Raw genomic sequence first — 21,959 nt, forward strand, 5'->3', positions numbered from 1 at the left:
TCACTTCTGCTGCAGGTCCCTGCCGTGATCCTGCCTGGCTCCTCCAATCGGGTCTTCCACTAGGACAAGAGAGGGCTTTCTAAGACCCAGATCTCATCATACCACTGCTAAATATCCTTTGCTCACTTCCCATACCTTTCAGGGTACAGTTCACATTCTTTATCTTGGTACACAAACCCATAAACCCCTCAGTGCCTGGCCTCTGCTAATCTCTCTTGGTTTATTTCCCTACTGCCCTGTCTCATGCCTCATTCGTTTCAACTACGCCAAAAAGAGTTTCCCAAAGGAGCCATACAACATCATGACATTGTGCTTTCACACAGCCAGCCGTTCCCTTTCCTTGGAAGGCTTTTCCCCATGTTCTTCCCCTGAGTAACTCCTGCTCATCTGTTCCCCAGGCCTGTGCTTTCCCATCTTTTCCAGGACTTGGCACTCAAATGACGATAACATTGGTTGGGCGTGCTGGCATGAATGGAGGCTTCTACCTGCTGCCCAAGGGTATCTTCTCCTTTCACGACCCCCTCCCCCCCACCCCCACCAACCTTGGCTTCCTCCCTTCCTTGCTTCCACAGCAGTTCCCATCAGGAGCTGTTGTCATTTATTTTTCAAAGTATGAGTTGCTTAGGGATGAAATCCATTTGTGGTCTGTATTGCTAAGGCCTACAACAGTGCCTGGTATATAAGATACATTCAGTAAATATTTGCTGCATGAACCATGGACTCATGAATAAGTAAATAATGTAAATAAAGACAACTTGGAGAAGAGCAAATTCTGTTGCACTGAACATTAAAAGATTTGGCTTCTAGTACTAACCCTATTGTTATTAACAATTTGGCCTTGGACCTGTCATTTTTTCTGAGTCTCAATTTCCACATTATAAAATCGGGTAGATGATATATGTGCACAAAGGAAATGAGATAAATTGCACATTTATGACTTGCAAAATGCTCAATAAAATATTATCAACACCTGAATTGTGTTAACCTAGCCCTTAACTATGCCCCCAAAAAGGCAGGGGGGATGTAGGGAAATAAAATGATATGTACAAAGTATAATTTTCCATTTGACACAAGAAGATAATTTGGTTTTCTACAGTTCAGATTCACTGTAATGTGGTTATACATTCTCTATCAAATGCCAGCCATCCAAAATGACAAAAAAATCTAGAAGAAATCAAGTGTTCCTCCTATTCTGACATGCAGTGGGAAGAACTTTTAATAATTATCAGTCTCTTTGTAACATATCATGAGTATTTGAAATTATATATTCTTTCTCCAATCAATCAAGAATTTAAGGATATCAAATACAGTTGTTTAGGATAAAGCAGTGATGCAATTAACATCTTTTAAATATTATTTAAGTAGTTATTTTATTCCTTGTGAAAAGGACAGGTATATAAGTTAGTCAGATCCTCATAGAAAATTCTTAATAACAAATATGAGAGAAGTAGCTTGTAAGAATTGGGAATTTCCAAAGCCGTTTCCCCAAATTCAAGTGCTATATTCTATCTTGAGTAAGGGCCTTCACATTTAAAACTTTCTCCAAGCAATTAAGAGTAAACACCACAACATAGCTATATGATTGTGTGGTAACACATGAAAACCACTGGTCCAATAGCTGTTACATGGGCCTACCCCAAAATGAGCAGCAGAAGAGCAGTTGCTGACATAATCCTGGAATTTGCCTTGGTATGCTCATTCTCACTTTCACCGAAGATTCCGTGCTCATGTTTTGCATATTATGGCTACCAGAGCAAATGAAGTGATATTCTGTAAGCCATTGCAAAACTGAAGCCTTCATAATATGCAGTCTTGCTGCTTTGAGAATTCTGCACACTAGAGCATCGTAGACATAACATGGCTGTCCTTGACCTAGCTTAGATGATTCAAATACAGAAACTATTTCAACTTGTTATGTTACTTGTTATCTGCTCCCCTTCAAGGTAAATCCAACATTCATCAAAGATTGCTACCATTAGAAAGAACGTATTTCCAATTGCGGAATAATTGTAGCTGCTGTGTATTGAGTATTACTGGGTGCCTTGTGTCTTACAGTGATTATTTCTAATTTCTACAGTACTTCTCATTGTTCAGTATTTTTTGTATCTATCTTGCAGATGAGAAAAAAGAGGCTCAGAGAGATGAAGTAACTTGCCCCACACCACATGCTAACATGCAGCATAACTGGGATTCAGACCCCAACCTATCTGCTTCCAAATCTATACACAACAGTGTATCTTACTTTGGGGGGAATCAAGTGTGGTTAAGTGATTGCATCCTTCACAGTTTGGACTGATTAGCAGGGAACAGGTGTACTTAATTCATGATAAACCGAAACAAAGGCACGAATCCCATTAAAGCAGCTGAAGGAATTGAATAACTAATTGGTTATTCTCTTTCTGTGTGCCTCCAAGACTGCTAAAGTTAACATGGGATCCCATTTGAAAAATTCTTCAATTAATCATAAACTCTGACTCCCATTTCTTTTTTTTTAATATATGAAATTTATTGTCAAATTTGTTTCCATACAACACCCAGTGCTCATCCCAAAAGACGCCCTCTTCAATACCCATCACCTACCCTCCTCTCCCTCCCACCATCAACCCTCAGTTTGTTCTTGGTTTTTAAGTCTCTTATACTTTGGCTCTCTCCCACTCTAACCTCTTTTTTTTTTTTTCTTCCCCTCCCTCATGGGTTTCTGTTAAGTTTCTCAGTTCTAAAGCAACCTCTTGATAGATGCTTTCGACACTTGCCCCCATGCAACTCCCATTACTTCCTCTTCTCTTCAGTATAAAAATCATCTTTTTTCTATTTCTGGGACCACTTTCTGCTTTTTCTAGCCCTGCCAATTATTTTTATTACTATAATGATTATTCATGTGAACAATTAAATGCATTTTTACCTAGGGCTCTTCATCACTGCTCATCTTTCATTTCTTTACTCTTTCTTCTCCTATGAGCTCCTATAAGTCAACTCAAATTTCTTGTTTCTTTCACTTTGAGAGTATTCTTGGTCATCTTCTTGTCCAAGTGAGAATCAATGTATTATGTTGTCTAATAAACTATCTATCTTATAGAACGGCTTTTATAAACCTCCTGAAGTAGGCTGAAAATCAACTGGAAACTATATACAGCTACTTCAAATTTGGAAAATAAGAGAAATACTTTTTTTAAAATGCCTTACTGGCCAACTCCATCTTCTCACCTCCTGTTCTCATCTGACACTGAGGTCTGTGTAACTAAGTGCTGCCCTGAGGCCTGAAACAATGGCTCACTTCTTCATGTGTGTTTTGTAACTTTTGTTCAGCTCCCATTGTGGGTGGCCTAGGAAGGATGGTTTCTCCTCCAATGCTCAGTAGACGCCTTCAGCAACCTTGGCTTTGGACCCATGTGCAACCTGTATGCATAATAGAGAGTGGTGCACTCAAGCAGGGAATTAACTGGGTGTGCATCTGAAATAACAGAAGATGTCATGAACAATGGTGCTGTGGTACTTTTCTAGGGTCAGGGGACTTCACAGTTCTTGGTTTCTTGTGCAAAACTAGTCTGCCCTTGAATACCAGCCCCTCTTGCTTCCACCTCCTGGGCGTGGAAAAGTGACTAGAACTACCAAATCCTATTAGGGAGGGGAGAAGGCCACATACCTACAAGAGTTTGGGAATCTTACAAGGAATGTATGATTTTTCTGGCTCTTATTAGTCTCCCTCCACCCCAAAGAAAAGGGCAATTTTTTTGTGTGCTTTCATGATGAAAATATGTAGTTTGTTTACTCTTATGTATGAGAGCCAGGCTCTTTTATACAATACTTTGATTCAAGGCAATAATGACTATCTTTTTCTCATTTCTTATTCACCATCTATTTCTGGGTGTCTGGACAAAATTTATAATTGAATAATTTCATTTTTAAATTGTTTTTAAGAATGTTTAGTGTATTCTATCACCAGAAACAAAAGAGTGGGTAAGTGGGTCTAGTTTGTTCTGGAAATGTAACTTTTGCTTTCTTTTATTCTTTGCACAACTTTCTGCCTTTCCCTTCTATCTCTCTTTTGTTTAAAATTGGTCTAGGAGGACCTGGGTGGCTCAGCTGGTTGAGCATACAACTCTTTATTTTGTCTCAGGTCATGATCTCACGGTTTATGGGATTGAGCCCCCCACAGAGCCTACTTGGGATTCTCTTTCTCCCTCTCTTTCTGACCCTCCCCCACTCACATGCACTGTCTCTCTCTCTCCCTCTCTCTCTTCCTCTCTCTCTCTCTCTTTCTCTCTCAAACTAAATGAATAAACTTTAAAAAATTGGCTTGTATTATTTGTTAAAATACTACATATCTCTCTAAAGTCCAAAAAATATGGGAAGGGGTAGAAAATATAAAGAATAGCAGAGGATTACTTTTAATCTGGAAAAAGCATTAGGTTCATCGTTCCTTTCTCTAAATCAATAATTTTTAATGACTAAAATAAATCTTTACTTTTTTATTTTTAAAGGTGCCTGACTTATAATAGCACATGATATTTATAAGACAATAATCATGGTAGCTGCTTGTATTTAAATATATTTAAATCATGAAATCATGCCATTCTTTTGTATTTAAATTGTTATGAAATGCCTTCTCGAGAACTTTTTTGTATTTTGTACTTGTTCTCTTTTCCTGGTAGTCATTGAGCTCTGGTTTTTGGGGTTTTTTATGTATGATCTTAAGGGTGATTGCTTTTCTCTTTATGATTTGTTTCCATGCTTAAGTACTATATTTTTAATACTTGTAATTTTTAATACTTGTAATGCTCATAGAAATACCCCTCCTGAATACTACGTTTCTTTTTTTTAATACTTGTAATGCTCATAGAAGTACCCCTCCTGAATACTACATTTCTTTTTCTTTTAAAAAAATTTTTTTTAATGTTTATTTATTTTTGAGAGAGACAGAGACAGAATGTGAGTGGGTTAGGGGCAGGGAGAGAGGGAGGAACAGAATCCGAAGCAGGCTCCAGGCTCCGAGCTGTCAGCACAGAGCCCTATGTGGGCTCAAACCCACGACCTGGGAGATCATGACCTGAGCCGAAGTCGGATACTCAACTGACTGAGCCACCCAGGCGCCCCTGAATACTACATTTCTTAAGGCTATGGTGGAAGTTTAACATTTTAGACTTGCTATGTCTAATTTTGGTAGGCCCTTGGCAGTAGTGACCTCAACACAGAATGAGTCTGCATACTCTGGGGAAAGAACATTCTCAGCTCACCCTTCCACAGACACCCAGCCAAGAGTCATTCTGAGTTTTCAGCCTGCTCATGGACCGTTAGGTGACTTTGAGGCAACCACCATTAGCACTCTGGTTCTCTTCAGTCCTTTGGTCACAGATGCCCTGGCATTCTGCCATTGTCAAAAGAAAATCTAGGACAGGACCCTCTCAATCCTTCTTCGGAACTGTACTCAACATCATAACCACTGCATTCAATTTTAGTGATTTTGGCCTTGGTGTATGGTGGTTCTGTACCCCTAATCCTTATTCCATGGTGGTTCTGTACCCCTTATCCGTGTTCCTGTGTAGAGATCATATAGCTCTAGCTACATCTCAGTGTTGCTGTAAAAATAACATTAAAAATAGCCAAAAGCTGTTTGTAAAACCTCATCACTATGTTGATGTATAATAAAACAATGCTCTTTTCTTTTTGAGACAGGCCTGAATAAAATATTCTACTAAAGGCAGCAGAAACTAAGTTTACTTTAGTTTAAAAAAGCTTATTATCCTACCCTAGAAATAAAAAATTCTATGTTAGGTTGAATAATTAGTTTTTGATGACCTTATGCGGATTACTAACTGTCACCCTATTTTCCCAAAGGAAAGATAAAAAAATAAAAGAGTTACAAAAATAAAAGACCCCACCATCACAGCAATATAGAGCTGTGCCAACATGTTTATTTTCAAAACAGAAAACACAGATCTTATAACAGTATATTGTTACCATCGCTGTTCCAATTAGAAGAGGATGATTTGATTTTTCTGAAGTATTCTGTAATATATTACAGTGAAAATCTTGGGTTTCTTTATTCTCAAGTTTGTATTTGTAATTACTGTCCCTTAATTATATGTCATAGCATATTAAAAATTATAACAACTGGGGGGCCGCCTGGGTGGCTCAGTGGGTTAAGCGTCGGACTTCCACTCAGGTCATGATCTCATGGTTCACAGAGTTCAAGCGCTGCATCGGGCTCTGTGCTGACAGCTCAGAGCCTGGAGCTTGCTTCAATTTCTGTGTGTGTGTGTCTCTCTCTGCCCCTCCCCTGCTCACACTCTGTCTCTGTCTCCCTGAAAAATAAACATTAAAAAAAATTAAAAAATTATAATAACTGGGAAAGCAATGCAAGTAAAGTGAAGTTTTATCCCCCCCAGAAAAGGCATTTTGGGGGGGCACCTGGCTGGCTCAGTCAGTGGAGCATGTGACTCTTGATCTTTGGTTAGTGAGTTTGAGCCCCACATTGAATGTAGAGATTACTTTAAAATAAAAGAATAAAAAATCTTTAAAAAGTCATTTTTAGTGTTATATTTCTTTTTGAGCAAAAAATAGTAAAAAAGTATCTCTGAAGCTGGAGTGCCCATTTCTGAACAATATTCTCCAACAAAAGTGTTATATTTCCTATTCACATGAAGGTAGAATCAAGAACTTGGTTTGTTGAATACAGCCTTGTTATTTGACCCTTGTTGGAACACCAAGAATCCATAATGATTTTTGAAAACTACCAAAGAAATTCTGCCTCATGCTGCTACACTTGAGTGAAAACCAAGGAATTCCAGTGGCTGGGAATTAGCCACTTCTAATGCTCCAGGGCAGTTTTCTCCAGTGGCAGCCCTCTTCCCATCTGCATTAGAACACCTGCAGAGTTCTTTCAAAGGCACGTGCCTTGGCATCCCTGTGACCTACAGAATCATCATCTCAGACATGGGATCCAGGAGCCTGCCCTTTGGAGAAGTTCCCTTGTGTATTCCAACGCTCTATACCATCTCGAGAATATGTGTTAGAGGTTAGGACGTGGTGGTGGAAGCCCCTTATGGGGCTTAGCCTCTCCATGGAATTCGACATAGCCCCGTGACTGGTGAAGAATGACTGACAAGTGTCTCTTCTTCACTTCAGGAATCGTGACGCCATAGACTTTCCTTCGGGTCAGGCACCGTTCCAAGAGTTTAACACTCACTACCTCATTTAGTCCTCACAGCAACCCCAGGGGGAAGTAGGTGTTACTATTATCCCCATGCTATAGACGAAGACATTTGGATGCAGTGTGCATAAATAATTTACACAAGGTCACATACCTCATGAGTCGGCTATTTTCCTATAGTCCTAGGACACATCCTGTGCTTCAACAAATTATTGTACAAAAAGGTGGGTTTTGATCCATAAAATGTATTTGTTTCCCGCCCCCCAAACAAATCAACTTATTAATATTCAGCAATTTATCCCCCACTTTTTTTCCTAGAAATCTCTTGTAATTCTAAATTTAGGTGATAACAGTGGATTGGGATCTGTATTCCACTGGAATTTAATATATGCTCTGGGATGTAGATTCATGAACAAAATCTAGAGTGGATACCTCTGGGAAGATTTAAAGTGGGGGGGCACGGGGTATTTGGTATGTTCTTGGTCAAAACGGATCATCAGAAGACCTCTAGACTGGGAATAAATACTCTGAGACCTCCAACCACAGCCAAAGCATAGGAAGGAATTTTACCTCCCCCTTATGCCTACTTCCATTTTTTAAAATTTTTTAAATGTTTATTTATTTTTGAGAGAGAGAGAGAGAGAGACAGAGCATGAGCATGAGCATGAGCAGGGGCAGAGAGAGAGGGAGGGAGACACAGAATCCAAAGCAGGCTCCAGGCTCCGAGCTGTCAGCACAGAGCCTGACATGGAGCTTGAACTCACAAACCACGAGATCATGACCTGAGCACAAGTCCAATGCTTAACCAACTGAGTCATCGATGCACCCTACATCTACTTCCTTTTTTAAATTCTCATGTCCTTCAATATCATTGGCAAAAATATTCCCAATCTTCATTTCAAAGCCCTCCCCACCCCACTTGAGACTTTAAGTGACTGTTTCTGAAATGAAAAGCAGAAAATCACAGAACCTTTAAATGTAGAAATGTGTGAACATAGAACGCTGACATGCCAAGTACAGTTTTAACATTTTAAGTATATTAAGAACATTGAAATGTATTTGAAAAGTAGAAGGGCTGGTAATACTGTTCATCTTATGTCTAAAATATGTTTCTTTTCTATTAATAAATACAGCAGATGAACTGTGAGTAGAGAAGCTGTCATTTGCTACTCATTGGAAAGATCCAAGAAGTTTGTGAACGTCATCTCTTTTACTGTGTCATTTCTGGTGTTAATGCAGTCAGACAGGTTTAACAGCAAGGTCTCCTGGTCTCCAGTGCCATTTCTGGAGATGGTAATTTGAGGAATTTGAAAAGCATGGCAAAAATGTGAGCCAATTCAAAGATATACTACGGTTCATATATCAAAGGAAAAATCCTTTCTGATGGTTTTTCAGAGATACTGAAGAGCTTAAAAATACATAGATGGAGCCACACTCTCCAGCCAGTTTCTAGATTATTACAAATGCATATTTTCCATTTCTTTTTGCCGAAGAAACACATATTAATACTTCATAACCTAATACTATGCAGTTATATATTCATTAAACAAGTCAACCTTCTAGAACTACAGTGTGGCAGCTATAAAATTGATCTCGGAAGAAAGAGTTCTTGTGCTATTGTAGAATTTAGAGAATGAGTATCGATATCAACTTTGGACCAAAATTAAGATTTAGCTAAGAATTGGTAAGTCCATTCAGTTTTCAGAACTAGTAGCCCAACTTGCATGTAAAAGGAGTGATTTTATAAACAATTGATGCTCCTTGCAACACACAGGCACACACAGAAGTTATTCATGCATCGTTAGGAAGTCACTTTCTGAGACTTTGGCTGTAAACCTAGCTTTCATGGATGAAACATTTTGGGTAACATCTCCAGTATTCCCCTTGAGAAAATGGAGTAACAGAATCCATTAGACACTTAAAGTTTGTAGCTATTCTTTCTTGTGGCTCCAGGATTCTTTATCTTGGCATGTTGTGTTAGTTTGGCACAAAACTACATCAGAAAAGCCATTTTGTCCTTGAAGATGATAGATTCTGCACACTTAATCCATGAATCTGAGCTATGGGCTTTGCCCAGAGTTAAAGTATTTTGCTCTTCCATAATGGTTTTCTTTTTTTTTTAATTAATTTATTTATTTTGAGAGAGATAGCATGTGTACAGGGGGTGGGAGTGGGTGGGGTGGGGTATAGGGGCAGAGAGAGAGAGGGAGAAAAAAAAATCCTAAGCAGGCTGCATGCTGTCAGCAAAGAGCCTGACGTGGGGCTTGATCCCATGAACCGTGAGATAATGACCTCAGCCAGTATCAAGAGTCAGACACTCAACCAAGTGAGCCACCCAGGCGCCCCTACATAATGGTTTTCTTATTAAATCTCTGAGCCATACTAATTTTCCTAGTGACTACATTCAACCCCATATCTTAGATGTAAAAAAGTCAGAAAGGAAGTTAATTTTATTATTATTATTATTTTACAAGGGTTTATATAGTGCTTGGTATATATACTCAGGTTCCCTTCTCTTTGAGAAAATGTTCACTCATATGGTCCTCATAAGAAGCTTATGAGTCTAGTACTATTAGCCCCATTGTATAGGTGACAAAGTTGAAGCACAGAGAAGTCAAGGAGCTGGCCAGCTGTCACACAGATAGTAAGTGTTAGAGCAGGGATCCAACTCCTGCTTCTAGTTCCAGGGTCTGGGCTCCAACCACTGCCCTGAGCTGCCTCCATGCCTCACACCAGACCACCCTCGTAGTTAATAGCGATGAGCTAAGAATAGAAATGAGAATATTTAACATTTCCAGACCCCCTTTCTGGTCATTCACCAACAATTTCCTCCCCATAGACTGCATTCTAATCTTCAAAGTGAAGTTTCAGACTGAATGTTTTAGACTTTGGGAAGGTGGAGTCTTTGAGATCACAGAGGAGCAATCTTAGCAGATAGGAATATGCAGAATAACTTAGCATCAAGGATATTTAATATATTTAGTGAAAAAGATTAAAAGTGAAGTTGAGACTTTATAACTGGGTGGTACTCTGCTTATTGAAAAGTTACTTTCAAGTTACAAATCCCACTTCCTACACCTTTAGTCCTCCAGCCTAGACTAATGAGGTCAGAATACCTGTTTCACAGTAAGAAAGGGAGCTAAGGAACGCCCTCAAGGCTACTACTCCCTGACCAATAAGGAGCCAAGCAACACTTTTACAGGTTTACACGCAGACATGGGTACTACGGAAACAATAAAGATGTTCTGTTGTTGTCAATGGAAATATAATCTTATCCTGAAAGCTTTGAGATATCAACTTACCTACACCCTGACCAGGGAGCTCTTCGTGATTGGTTCAGAAGAGAGGGGTGTGGTTTCCGATTTTTATTTCCTGGCAGGAGTTAGAGGAGATGATGCATTGACAGAGAGGCAGCTGAAGGTGGGGATCCTGTGGATCCAGGACATCTGGGCATCATTAGCCATAGTGAGGGGCCAGCCCGCATGAGAGGTAGCAGGAAGGAAAAGAATCTTGGGCCAGATGGTAGAAGTCATGGCTGGAGGAAACACTGGCTTAATTTTTGGAAAAGATTTTTCTTCAAACTCTGAAATGATTTTGGAAGCCACTCATTCTTTAAGGCCTCAGGATAAATAATTTAGCTAGCATATTGCAAAAGGGGAAAAAAAATACTAACTCTACCCATGAAGATGGGTAGATGGGTTTCATTTTATAATTCTCACTATTCAGAAAGCTTTCAAAACTCCCCCACCTCAAGGCTCTCAAAACTCAATGAGCAATGTCCGTGGTACCTCCCCAAGTTCAGTTACAATCTTGTCCTGTCATGCTGAAGTGTTCAAGTAGAACTCACTTTTGGTTGTGGTAGAACTGGAAGAAGCAGTTCAGTCATCAAAAGATAAGTGTTACAGGTTGTTGGGTATTTTTTTTCCCTTCCTATTGGGGCAGACATCACTTAGAATGATTTATCATTACTCATTCAGAAGCTCCAACTACCCCCAAAGAATGGCTAACCACAGAAATTTCCTCTAAAAGTGATGCAGCCACAGCTGTCTAGGAGTTATTTAGCAGTAATTCACTCTGGGCAAGAGAAGAGTGGTTATAAGGTTATCACATCTATTAAAATGTCAGTCTAATTAAAGCATGGGGAAGAGCTCAAGAGAGCTTAGAGTCCCTACTCTGTGATTTGGACAGATTTTTTTTATGTTACAGATGACATTATAGGCAGAAAAAAAGTCTCTTTTTGCACCTCTGTGCAAATACTAACCAAAATACTAACAAATAGTTAATACTATTTGTTAACAAATAGTTAACAAATTGTTAACAAAAATACTAACTAAAATACTAACAAAAAGAACAGAAAATGTGCTTAATAGATTTTTTAAAGCTTATTTTTACTTATTTTGAGAGAGAGAGAGAGAGAGAGAGAGAGAGAGAGAGAGAGAGAGAGAACAAGTGGGAGAGGGACAGAGAGAAAGAGAGAGAGAGAATCCCAAGCAGGCTCCACACTGCCAGCACAGGGCCCAATGCAGGGCTAGAGTTCACAAACCATGAGATCATGACCTGAGCTGAAGTCAAGAGTCAGACGCCTAACTGACTGAGCCACCCAGGTGCTCCAATAGATTTTTAATAGGTTGTCATTCCACAGGCTTTCCATGTAAACAGTGCATTAAATCTTGCTGTGGTCTTTGAAGGTGGCTTTATCAACAGAGAGCACTCAAATAATTGAATGCAAGAGTTAAAAAAAAACCATGACATTCAGAGTCAACTGATGTAGAGCTGAGACTCACCACCCCCACAGCCAAACTGAGTCCTTTGTAAGTTTCTGGACCCCTCTAAGCTACAGTGTCATTTGTAAATAAGGGCCATGATGTTCTTCCACAAAGTTATTGTAAGCATTTCAGCAGATAACGGTTTAGAGCTCCTGGCATAGTGCCTGGCATCTGAATAAGCATTCAATCAATGTTAGTAATTGTTTACTTTATTTTAAAGATAACCCCTTCATGTAACATCGGGGTCTGTCAATATTCAAGTTTAAACTGGATGAAGCTGGATTTTGAATTCTTTCAATCTGTTTCTATTTCACAGACAAAAACCATTGCCACATCAGGGAAAGCCAAATGGCAGATTATTACCTTATTTATTAACAAAGTGTAAGACAAAAGTAGAAGTTCAGTGAAAAAAAGCAAACATGTACGGAATGACCCCATTTTTAAAAACGTATATAAACTTGCTTGGAAAGCCATATATACAAATATTATATTCATTATCCCTAAATTTCCTTTTTTTCTCTCTTGTATATTTTTCCCCAGATTTTCTGCAGTGAACCTGTGTTCCTTTCTTATTAGAGAAAAACAGCATATGCTAATTTTAAAAAAATTTTAATGTTTTATTTTTGAGAGAGAGAGAGTGTAAGCAAGGGAGGGGCAGAGAGAGAGACACACACAGAATCCGAAGCAGGCTGCAGGCTCCCAGGTGACAGCACAGAGCCCGACGCAGAGCTGGGACTCACCAACTGCGAGATCATGACCTAAGCTGAAGTCGGATGCTCAACCAACCGAACCACCCAGGCTCCCCATCAATGCTAATTTTAAAAGCAAAGAAGCATAGAGTCACAGTGGAACCAATCTGTAGGTGTGTGTGTGGCCCTGCCTGGATCTAGTAGTATGTGGGGGAAGTAGAGATAGAGACCATGGAAAGTGGGAGCAGGGAGCCCCAAGGATCGCTCCGTCCATTTGGTGTAAGGTCCTGCAGATTTTGAGCCATCGGTAGTTTGTAATCTTCAGAGAGGTCTTCCGTCTGCCCAGTTCGCCAGGGTCGCGTTCTTTACTTCAGTTGTTCCAAGTATGTAAATCACTCCAGAAACTGATCTGGCGTCCCTGGGGCTCTCAGGACGTCCAAGATCAGAAACACATCAAACCCTGGCTGTCCACACCTGCTATTCGCAGTAATAGCCCCAAAACGGACACAGTGTGAAAGAACACAGTTGTCAAGCATCTGGAGCTCTGACTGTCTCCATTTTAAGTTAGGGAAATACATAAAGCATGATTTTTAGATTATTTATTTTTTTAAATCCTTATATTCTTTATTTACACTTCAGTGGTGTGAGTTACTACTTCACATTTGCAGAATTTTTGAAACATTCCTAACTTTAGGGCTTATTGATTACATTTGGAAAAAAAATCTCAGAGAAACAGACTTGGCCATATTTTTGTCTCTTTTTATGACTATAACTCTTTACTTCAGGAATATATATCAGAACTAATACGTTTCTAAATTGCACTTATCAAAATTGAGTGGACACTTTGCCCACAGAGCTCGGTGCTTACACATCTCGAATTGCAATAGAAGTGGTTTTCAATATAATTGTTTCTCTACGTAACTTTATAAGGAAACACATGTCCAAACTGAGGATAGCCCCACTTTAAGTTTTAACATGGTTTGGGTTTTACGGCATCCAAGATTTTCCTAACTACGCACCTCTTTTTTTCTTTCCTTTTCTTTTTTGGTCTTAAAACACGCTCTTTTGGCTGGTTCAATAAGTTGTTCCTGCCAACCAGTTGCTTTTATGGTAATTGACAGCGTAGCTGATTTTTGGAACCTTACAATCTAAAAAGGCGTTTTAGCCCAGACTTTGGAGAGGCCGAGCCAAGCTACTTGCAGAGTGAGAGATACAGCTGAGCTGAATGTGGGGCAGTCAGACCCTAAGTCTGTGCATGTTAATTAACAGCAGTGAAACGTCTGCTCTGGCTCAGACTTCAGATTTCTCTCTTTTCAGCAGCATTACAGAATCCTTCTCCTGTCAGATTGTTCCTCGATGCCACTGCTGGAGGCGAGCCTGTGAGACCACCTGTCTGTAGTGACAGAAGTGGCATGAGCCCCCTGAGCCCTGGTGATGGGTCAGTAGACCCACTGCTCTTAACTATTGGCTGAAAAGACACAAAATACTTGAATCAGATAAGAGCTAGCATAAGAAAAAAACATCTTCACATTTAATACAGTTATTGAATATAACGAGTGGATTGTAAATTTTCTGAGTTCCCCTCAAATGATATCAGTTCTCTAAAATAGCTGGGGTATCTCCCCAGATTTCATCTCCACATGAGGAATAGAAAAACAGTCTCCCCAAACTACCAGATCTTGATTGTCCTACAAAAGCTTTCCTACAAAAGCACAAATGTTTCAGAGTAAAAGGACCCCTGTTTGCTATCTTCCTGTTGCTGGTTCTTCTGGGAACTAGAACACCCAGCTCTGAAGGAGGTGGCTCTTGGATGCATAACATCCTAGTGACAGCAGGCAACTCACCAATAACAGCAACAGGAAAAGCATGTCCTCCTAATACCAATTTATGTTTAAACCAAAAGCACCCTGGACACAGAGACTCCTCCCCCTCCAAAAAAAAAAAAAAAAAAAAAGTAGTGGTCACCTCTTTCTTGTTGGTTTGAAATGTTTGACATTGAGTTTTGTTACACACTGCTTTAGCATTGCTATTGATAGAAAAGCAAAATGTTTTCTTCTGTTCATTACTTTTTAATGAAGACTTTTCTACTGTTGATGGGGAAAAACCTAAATCCATACCTAATGACATTAAACATACCCATCTGCCTGAGAAATAAAATACAGGATGCGTTCTTTTGAATACAGGCGAGCATATTGTTGAAATTTGTGAAACTAATTAAGAATACCCAAACAGGCATTGGAATCTATGTTTTACACTTCAAAGGTATTTTCATAGGCACCAAACTGTAAAACACATACACCCCAAGAGTAAGCAGAGTTTTATAATTTCACAGTTGGCTGTAGTAAACTTGTTTCTCAGTGGAATGAGTTCAGGGAGGCAGCCCCAGGGAGTGCCAGCAGTATCCAGCCATAAATGGGGCTGCAGGACATACGAGTTCACTCTTCGTGTTAAATGCAAGCTATCCATGGACCTTAACAGTGAATTACATGTTCCCCTTTCACGTGCAGGCTCCTCCACTCATTTAGGGCATTTCTGGGTTCTGTAACCCATTACATACATATTTGATAGCCCCAGGCTTCCTTCTTGTCATCTATGCAGCAATCACTCTCGGGTTGACCATTCAGGTAGGGAATCTGACTCTGGTCCCCTTTGAATCTATGAGACTGCTTTGTTTGTAAGCCAGAGCATCAGTTACATGGTCTTTTCTAAATTATGTTTTGTTATTTCCCTAATGTTATTTAAGCTTCATGGAACTTATTCTGCTTTTGCCAAGTCTTTCCATTGAATAAATATCTCCATAACCTATTGCTTCACTTTGGCAACAGAATTGTTGCAATTTGTGGGCAAAATTGAGCAAAGGCCTAGATCTTTTTTTTTTCCTCTGTAAAATATCCAATGTTGCTGGCTTCCCTCCTCCTAAACAAAGGCCTTGACTTGTTCTCTGTTTTAGTAGTGCCTTGTCTCTGTCATTCCTGAGTAAAGATTTACAGATAATAGTATGAAACAAAGAATGACTTAGCGGACATAACAGAGACATACTGTGCACATAGAAAGTCACTAATACTAAATAAGCTAAGACACAAAGTGTTTAGAATAGTGCCTAGCACATAGAAAGTGACCTGTAAACTAAGATTATTGGAGTTCCATGAATTAAAACTTGTCATTCTTTGCCTCCAATTACATAAGTAATTTTATAATTCAAAATATCAAAAGCAGCAGAAATATAGCTAACCATCCAGGGCAACCTAGTAGGGACCAGTAGATCCAGATGGTGACCACCCATCTGCTCACAGACCCAGCTATTTCCCCAAAGGATAAGTGAAAGATCAAAGAAAGAGACTAATGTTTGTTGTTCTGTTTGGGGCCAGACACATAACATCTCATTTATTCTTCATAACAACCTTGTCATTTATGTTTTTGTTTTGTTTACTTGCCTTCTTTCTTTTTTAACTTCCTGGGTCTCTAGCAAGGGTTATGCAAAAGAGCTCACAGCGACCTGAGGCCTGACTCAGGATGCACTAACAGGCTTTCCCAATTCTTTTTCCTTCCTAAAGGACATAGGAGTTCAGCTGCCTCATCTCCATGGACATTTAATCATTTTCTGTTGACCATATCTTCCTTGGCGAATTTTATCCTGGTCACACTGTATTATGATTATGTTGATGCTCTTATTCTCAAGTCCCATGACTCTCTTAGAGCCCAAATCTGGAAATTATGCTGTCTGACCCAACTAGCCTTGAGCATTGCAGAGAAAAAAAAAAAAAATACCTTTTGAGCTGGGGGAGGTAAAACAAAGGGAGAGGACTGCAGGCAGCAAAAGACAGCTTTCCAAAGGCCATAGAAACAGAAGAAGGCCTTGAGCACACATTGTGTTTTTCATGTTTCCTGTGTGGGGCAAAGTGCCTCATTCTGTAGCTATTGTTGTTGATGATGATGGTGGTGGTGGTGACTTAACCTAGTTTTGGAGACTCATAGGCTGATGGGGAGTTTCAATTCTACTCTTTTGTCCCCACTTCCCATGCCATGCTAGCGGACCCTCTTTACCTTCTGAACATCTTTCCCTCCAGCATGTCTATTTTTTGTGTTCCCAATACCATATTCTTTTAGCCTGAGAGCTACGTAGGGAGATTTAATCAAGATCAAGAGGCCATTTCGTCCTTCTTGATAACGATGTTTGCATTGGTAGACATTAGTGCCTGAGAGAGGGAGGGAATCTACACCAATAGAGAGAGTGCATAAGCAAAGCTCACACCCTAATGCTCATTTCCTACAGTAAGAGGGTTTCCTTTGCAGCTTGAAGACTGATGTCTGTTTACTCTAACATGCCAGAAGTCCAGTGCTGCTGCCAGTGTTGAATCTGTCACTCTGGCTAGCTAGTCAGAGGGAACTATTTGCCAGTCCTTTTTCTGAGATGAAGGTTTGAGTCCCATGAAATCACAGAGGCACTCTAAAGATCTTCTAGGAACTCCCTTATTTTATAGTTGAGGAAACTGCATCCCAGACTGTGGGGGCATCATAGTCTATCCAAAGGTAGACAGCGGGTGAGTGAGGGAGTGAGACCAGAACCTGGCCCAGGAAGAGCTAGTGTTCCTGTCCCTGTGCTGTCTTCCTCCTCATGAAAAGGCCCAATTTTTCAGCATACATTAACATCAGATTTTTGTTTACTTATGAAAGCTATTTTTAATTCTTTATTACCTGTTCTCATCCTGCTTCTTTGCAAAGAGATTTCTTTTGTATCTTAATCTAAACTACTTTTTCTTTGTAAAAAAAATTAATTAATTTCAACCAGATTTCCTGATGAATCTCTATGCCGGTAAATTAATGATGCAGCTCCTGAGGTTAAAAAAGAAAGAAAAAAAGAAAAGTAATTGAATTTTTGCTTGTCTTTACAGACGCTCTGGAAAATGGATCCAATAAGGGTGACAGGTGAGAAATATGTTTTTATTTGCCATTTATGCGTTTCGCTGATGGCATTTTCTGTGTATGCTGCAATGAGTTTGATCATTTTCTTTCTTTTTTGCTTAAATCCAGTGCAGCCAATAGGAAGGGACCAAGCAAGGACGATACATACTGGAAGGAGATTAATGCAGCGATGGCCTTAACCAATCTTGCACAGGGCAAAGACACACTGCAGGGAACAACCAGCTGCATCATCCAGAAGTCATCACATATAGCAGAAGTAAAGACGGTCAAAGTGCCACTGGTTCAGCCATTTTAAGGGTTTGTCACTTTTCAGACCTACGGCTGCTCTTCGTGTCAGTGTTTTCCCATCAACCCTCATCTTAAGAGCCGAAGCAAAAGTGAAAATGACTCCCTCTCAAACCTCTTCTTGTTTTTAATTATCCTAAATATATCATTTAGTTGCTACTATAAGAGACATATAAATTATAAAAACCTCACTTTAATCAAAAGTAGTAACTTATTTTATGTTACTCAAACTATGCATAAAGTGTCTGCATTGCCATTACAGTAAGTGCCTTGCTTCCCCCCAAAATAAGCAACAACGTGGGCACAGCAGAGCTGCTGTGCCTCAAATGACAACGCCACAATGCTTGTTAGTCCGTGTGTGTCCTTCCAGATGGGCCTAACCATTTCAGGACAGAAACCAGAACTGCTGAAAGCCCTCAAAATGTTTTCAGTAATTCACATGTTAAAACTTGGAAATCTACACAGCCCAAATGAGATGTTCCTTTAAAAAACAAAAAACTGCTGCAGTATTTAAAATTGTTCAGCATGCTTTTCAGAGTGACAGTGAGAATTTCATGCATGTATCTTGCCTGCCTATCTGACACACTACAAAGGTCCAAAATGAAAGGAGCGGCAATCACGTAGTATGTTTATTTAAGAAGAATCCCAGTGAATCCATTGTGATCTGGAAAACTTTTTCCAAGCACTGCTGGGAAACACCACAGTGCCCTTTAGAAGTAATTTGGATTTCTCTTTCTTAAGTTTTGCATAAGTGTTTTAAAATTTTATTACGTAAGTTACTCAGAATTTTCCCGTGCAGAACTAAACCTGTAGTTTAGTTTTAACACATAATCCTGTTTGCATTAGAGGTCAGTGCTTTTTGTGATGGAAACTTTTTCATATGGAATGGCTGAAAACCTTTTATTTGGTTCATTTCAAATTATAATTGCTGATGGACAATTTATATTGCAACGAGAACAAGACAATGAAAGAAATGTATCTCTATGTGAATATACATATACAGACATAAAATTGATTTTTAAATTTAAAACATATGGAAAACAAAACATTGACAGTCTTTGAATTTGCCAAGTAGGACATTTAAGTAAAAATTAAGTGAAATCATGCATTAAAAGAAAGAACATTTCGTTTCTAAATTAGACTATCACTGAGTGAGAATAATCAATATCAAGAAAGAAGAATATAGGTTTCAATCAAACAATAATATTCTAATCAGCTTGGGGAGACTTGAAACTTGAATAAACACCAGAGATGCCAAATATAACAGAGTATATGTGCTACAGAGAAGTAAAAAAGGATTTGACTCTTTTATGGTGGGATGTTTTTTCTGGGTATGTAATCTGTTTTGTAATTTTTTTTTAACTGGAAAGCATTTTTGTGAGTGTGAATGAGAGCCAATAGTGCAGCCGTGTGGTGATATTTTTCCTTATTTTGCAAAACGCTTTTAAAACCAAAGGCTGCTCTAGTTGATACATGGACAATATCATTCTTGATATAAATTGTAGGACACTTTTTCATGTAACATAGCATTTGGGGATTGGGTTTATTTAGTGTAATGAAGATAATTTGATATAAAAATATTTTGTATATATATATTTTTACTTTGTTTTCTAAATTGCTGTTTGCAGTAACAGTAAGTGCAAAGCAAGATATGTTAAGTTATGACTGTATGATCGGATGAAGTATGAGTTCTTTTGGTTTACATCCTTAAGTAGTTACGGATCCATGATAAAAAGTTTGGAATCTTTATAAATTAATTTGTCAAAATGTGATCATGTCAGAGAAAACTAAGGACAAGTACTTCACTCTTTTTCATACTATTATAAGTTATTCTGGTATTAAATATTTTAATAAAATTGATTTTGTTTTGACATATTTCAGTTAGATGAATGGATGCTGGTTGTTTTTTGTTTGAATTAGTCATAATTCACTTTTGCCATCTTTTTAAAAAGAATCAGCAGATTTGCTCTATGATATAAAATATGGATGACAAGCCAATATAGGAGAGCTTTCACATGATTTTTTCTTTTAATACCAAAGCTTGGAATCTGGCCTATAAACACATCAAGAAGATTTTATAATTAGGACATCCTTGGCAATATCTCCATTTGCAATTACTTTTAATTTATTTTTTCTCTTGCTGCTTTAACATTTTCTGGAAATTAAAGTCTCCCCTCCCAAATCCTTTAAAAGAATCCTGAACAATGCTGAGCCAGCAGCTAAGAATCTAACTCATAATTTATGTTGTAGAGAAATAGAATTACCTCTATTCTTTGTTTTGCCATATGTAATCATTTTAATAAAATTAATAACTGCCAGGAGTTCTTGACAGATTGAAAATAAAAGTTAATTTCTAGACCTCAATGATCATATGAATTTTGTTTTCCTTTGAGAGTTGACCAGGTGGAGAAAGAACAGAAGGGTCCATTATATGTTGTAACTCTCTTCAGGTTGGTAAGGGATATGATATGGGAGTACTGCATTTGTATTAGGTTTGACTTTCATCACCTTAGACCACCAACCCACCTTTTAAGAGCCGAGGAAAAGAGAGTATGATGCTGTTAAAATACGTAACTTCAAAATGAACATTTTCACTAAATACCTTCTTTCAGTAGCTATGACAATAGGCATTATTACCATGTGCTATGTATGTACTGGAGACAATCTTGACTTTGAAGCTAGACAGATCTATGTTTGAATCTCAGCTCTTCCCACTCGCTACTATAAGATCCAGATTCAGTCACTTCTGGGCTTGGGTTTCTTCATCTGCAAAGTGAGAAGAATGAGTCATACCTTGATTTGCTACAAGGTTTAGAGATCATATAGGATATATAAAGTGCCTACCACAGTGCCTGGTATTAAAAGGTGCTTAATAAATGGAAAGTGTTATCATGTAATTATAATTCCTCTATATAAGGTTTGAATGCAAGTAGAAATACGCATGGAATATGAGAAAAGGATAGTTTAGTGAAGAGCCTTGGGAAAGGAAAGCTATCTGACACGAAAGACTGCTGTGAGGTAATAATAGTTGGGGTTCCTGGGTGATTCAATCGCCTAAGCATCCCACTCTTGGCTTCGGCTCAGGTCATGATCTCATGGTTCGTGAGATCAAGCCCCGCGTGAGGCTCTGTGCTGAGAACATGGAGCCTTCTTGGGACTCTCTGTCTCTCCTTCTTCCTCTGCCCCTCCCCCAACATGTACATGCACTCTTTCCCTGAAAAATATAAATAAACATTTGAAGTACTAATAGTTGGGATCAGAGTTGGGAACACCTTCAAGAAAGATCGTTTTATTATCATTACTTTGAACTTCATGGAGAAAAGCACAAAGTAGAACAAAGGTAGGAAAGAACAGACATACCAATAGAAAACAGCATGTGCGAGAGCTTCCTTCGTCCATATCAACTAGAATTGCTTTTCCCTGTATTCATCCTGCCTGATCTTCTTCAAGATGACTAAGAACTCAAGCTGCGGTCTGTGTTCTCTGCTTGCTCCAAGTAGCAGTGTTTAACAAACAGTGGCAACAGCCATGGTCTGCTTTTAAACTCCTCCAGCTCAACAGCATAACATCATGCAAATAAACACAGAGAATAAGCAAGCCTCCCAGACTCTTCTGTCTGGGGCAGCTTAGGTCGGCCATGCCTTGGAAAGCAGTGTGGGGTGGTGGTAAGAACTTGGACTGGCATAACCTGGCTTTGCCTCTTCGCTGCTTAGTGACTTTGGGGAATAAGCATAAGCCTTGTATACCCAGTGTTTGCATCTATAAGATTTGATCTATGAAATTTACCTACTCCAAAGATCTGTTGTGAGGATTAAGTAAGACAGGGGATATAAAAGCACTTTGCAAACTGCATGTACTGTACAACTGGTAATGATTATTAATGTGTTCCAGATGACTCAGAAAGGCCTAATATCCCGTAAGGTTTGGCAGTATAAACTGTGGCATCCATGAAGCATGTAGGACCCCCAGATTTTGTCCAATTCATACTGTGGTATACCATCTTTGGGCCTTCCTGAACAGTCTTCTGGTCCCTATACTTCTTTATAACAATTATGGCCAGAATAAGGTGAACGATTGTCACACTGCAGGGACAGAATCCTGACTATTCAGACACATCTTAGAAATGGACTAAAAATTTGGTTTGAG

The 21,959-nt window shown here is 39.0% G+C and overlaps 1 protein-coding gene across 1 annotated transcript in view; it reads left to right on the forward strand.

The window, feature by feature from the left end:
• Positions 1–20,177, forward strand: part of MKX (mohawk homeobox) — a 66,500-nt gene extending 46,323 nt beyond the window's left edge. The window contains 2 exon segments of the mRNA XM_019465262.2: positions 17,498–17,531; positions 17,637–20,177. Of these exon segments, the coding sequence (XP_019320807.1) occupies positions 17,498–17,531; positions 17,637–17,823 (221 nt within the window). The 3' untranslated portion in view covers positions 17,824–20,177.
• Positions 20,178–21,959: the final 1,782 nt, after the last annotated feature.

The sequence above is a fragment of the Panthera pardus genome, unplaced genomic scaffold (assembly GCF_024362965.1).
Source record: "Panthera pardus isolate Hobbes unplaced genomic scaffold, ASM2436296v1 HiC_scaffold_6, whole genome shotgun sequence".
NCBI lineage: Eukaryota > Metazoa > Chordata > Mammalia > Carnivora > Felidae > Panthera > Panthera pardus.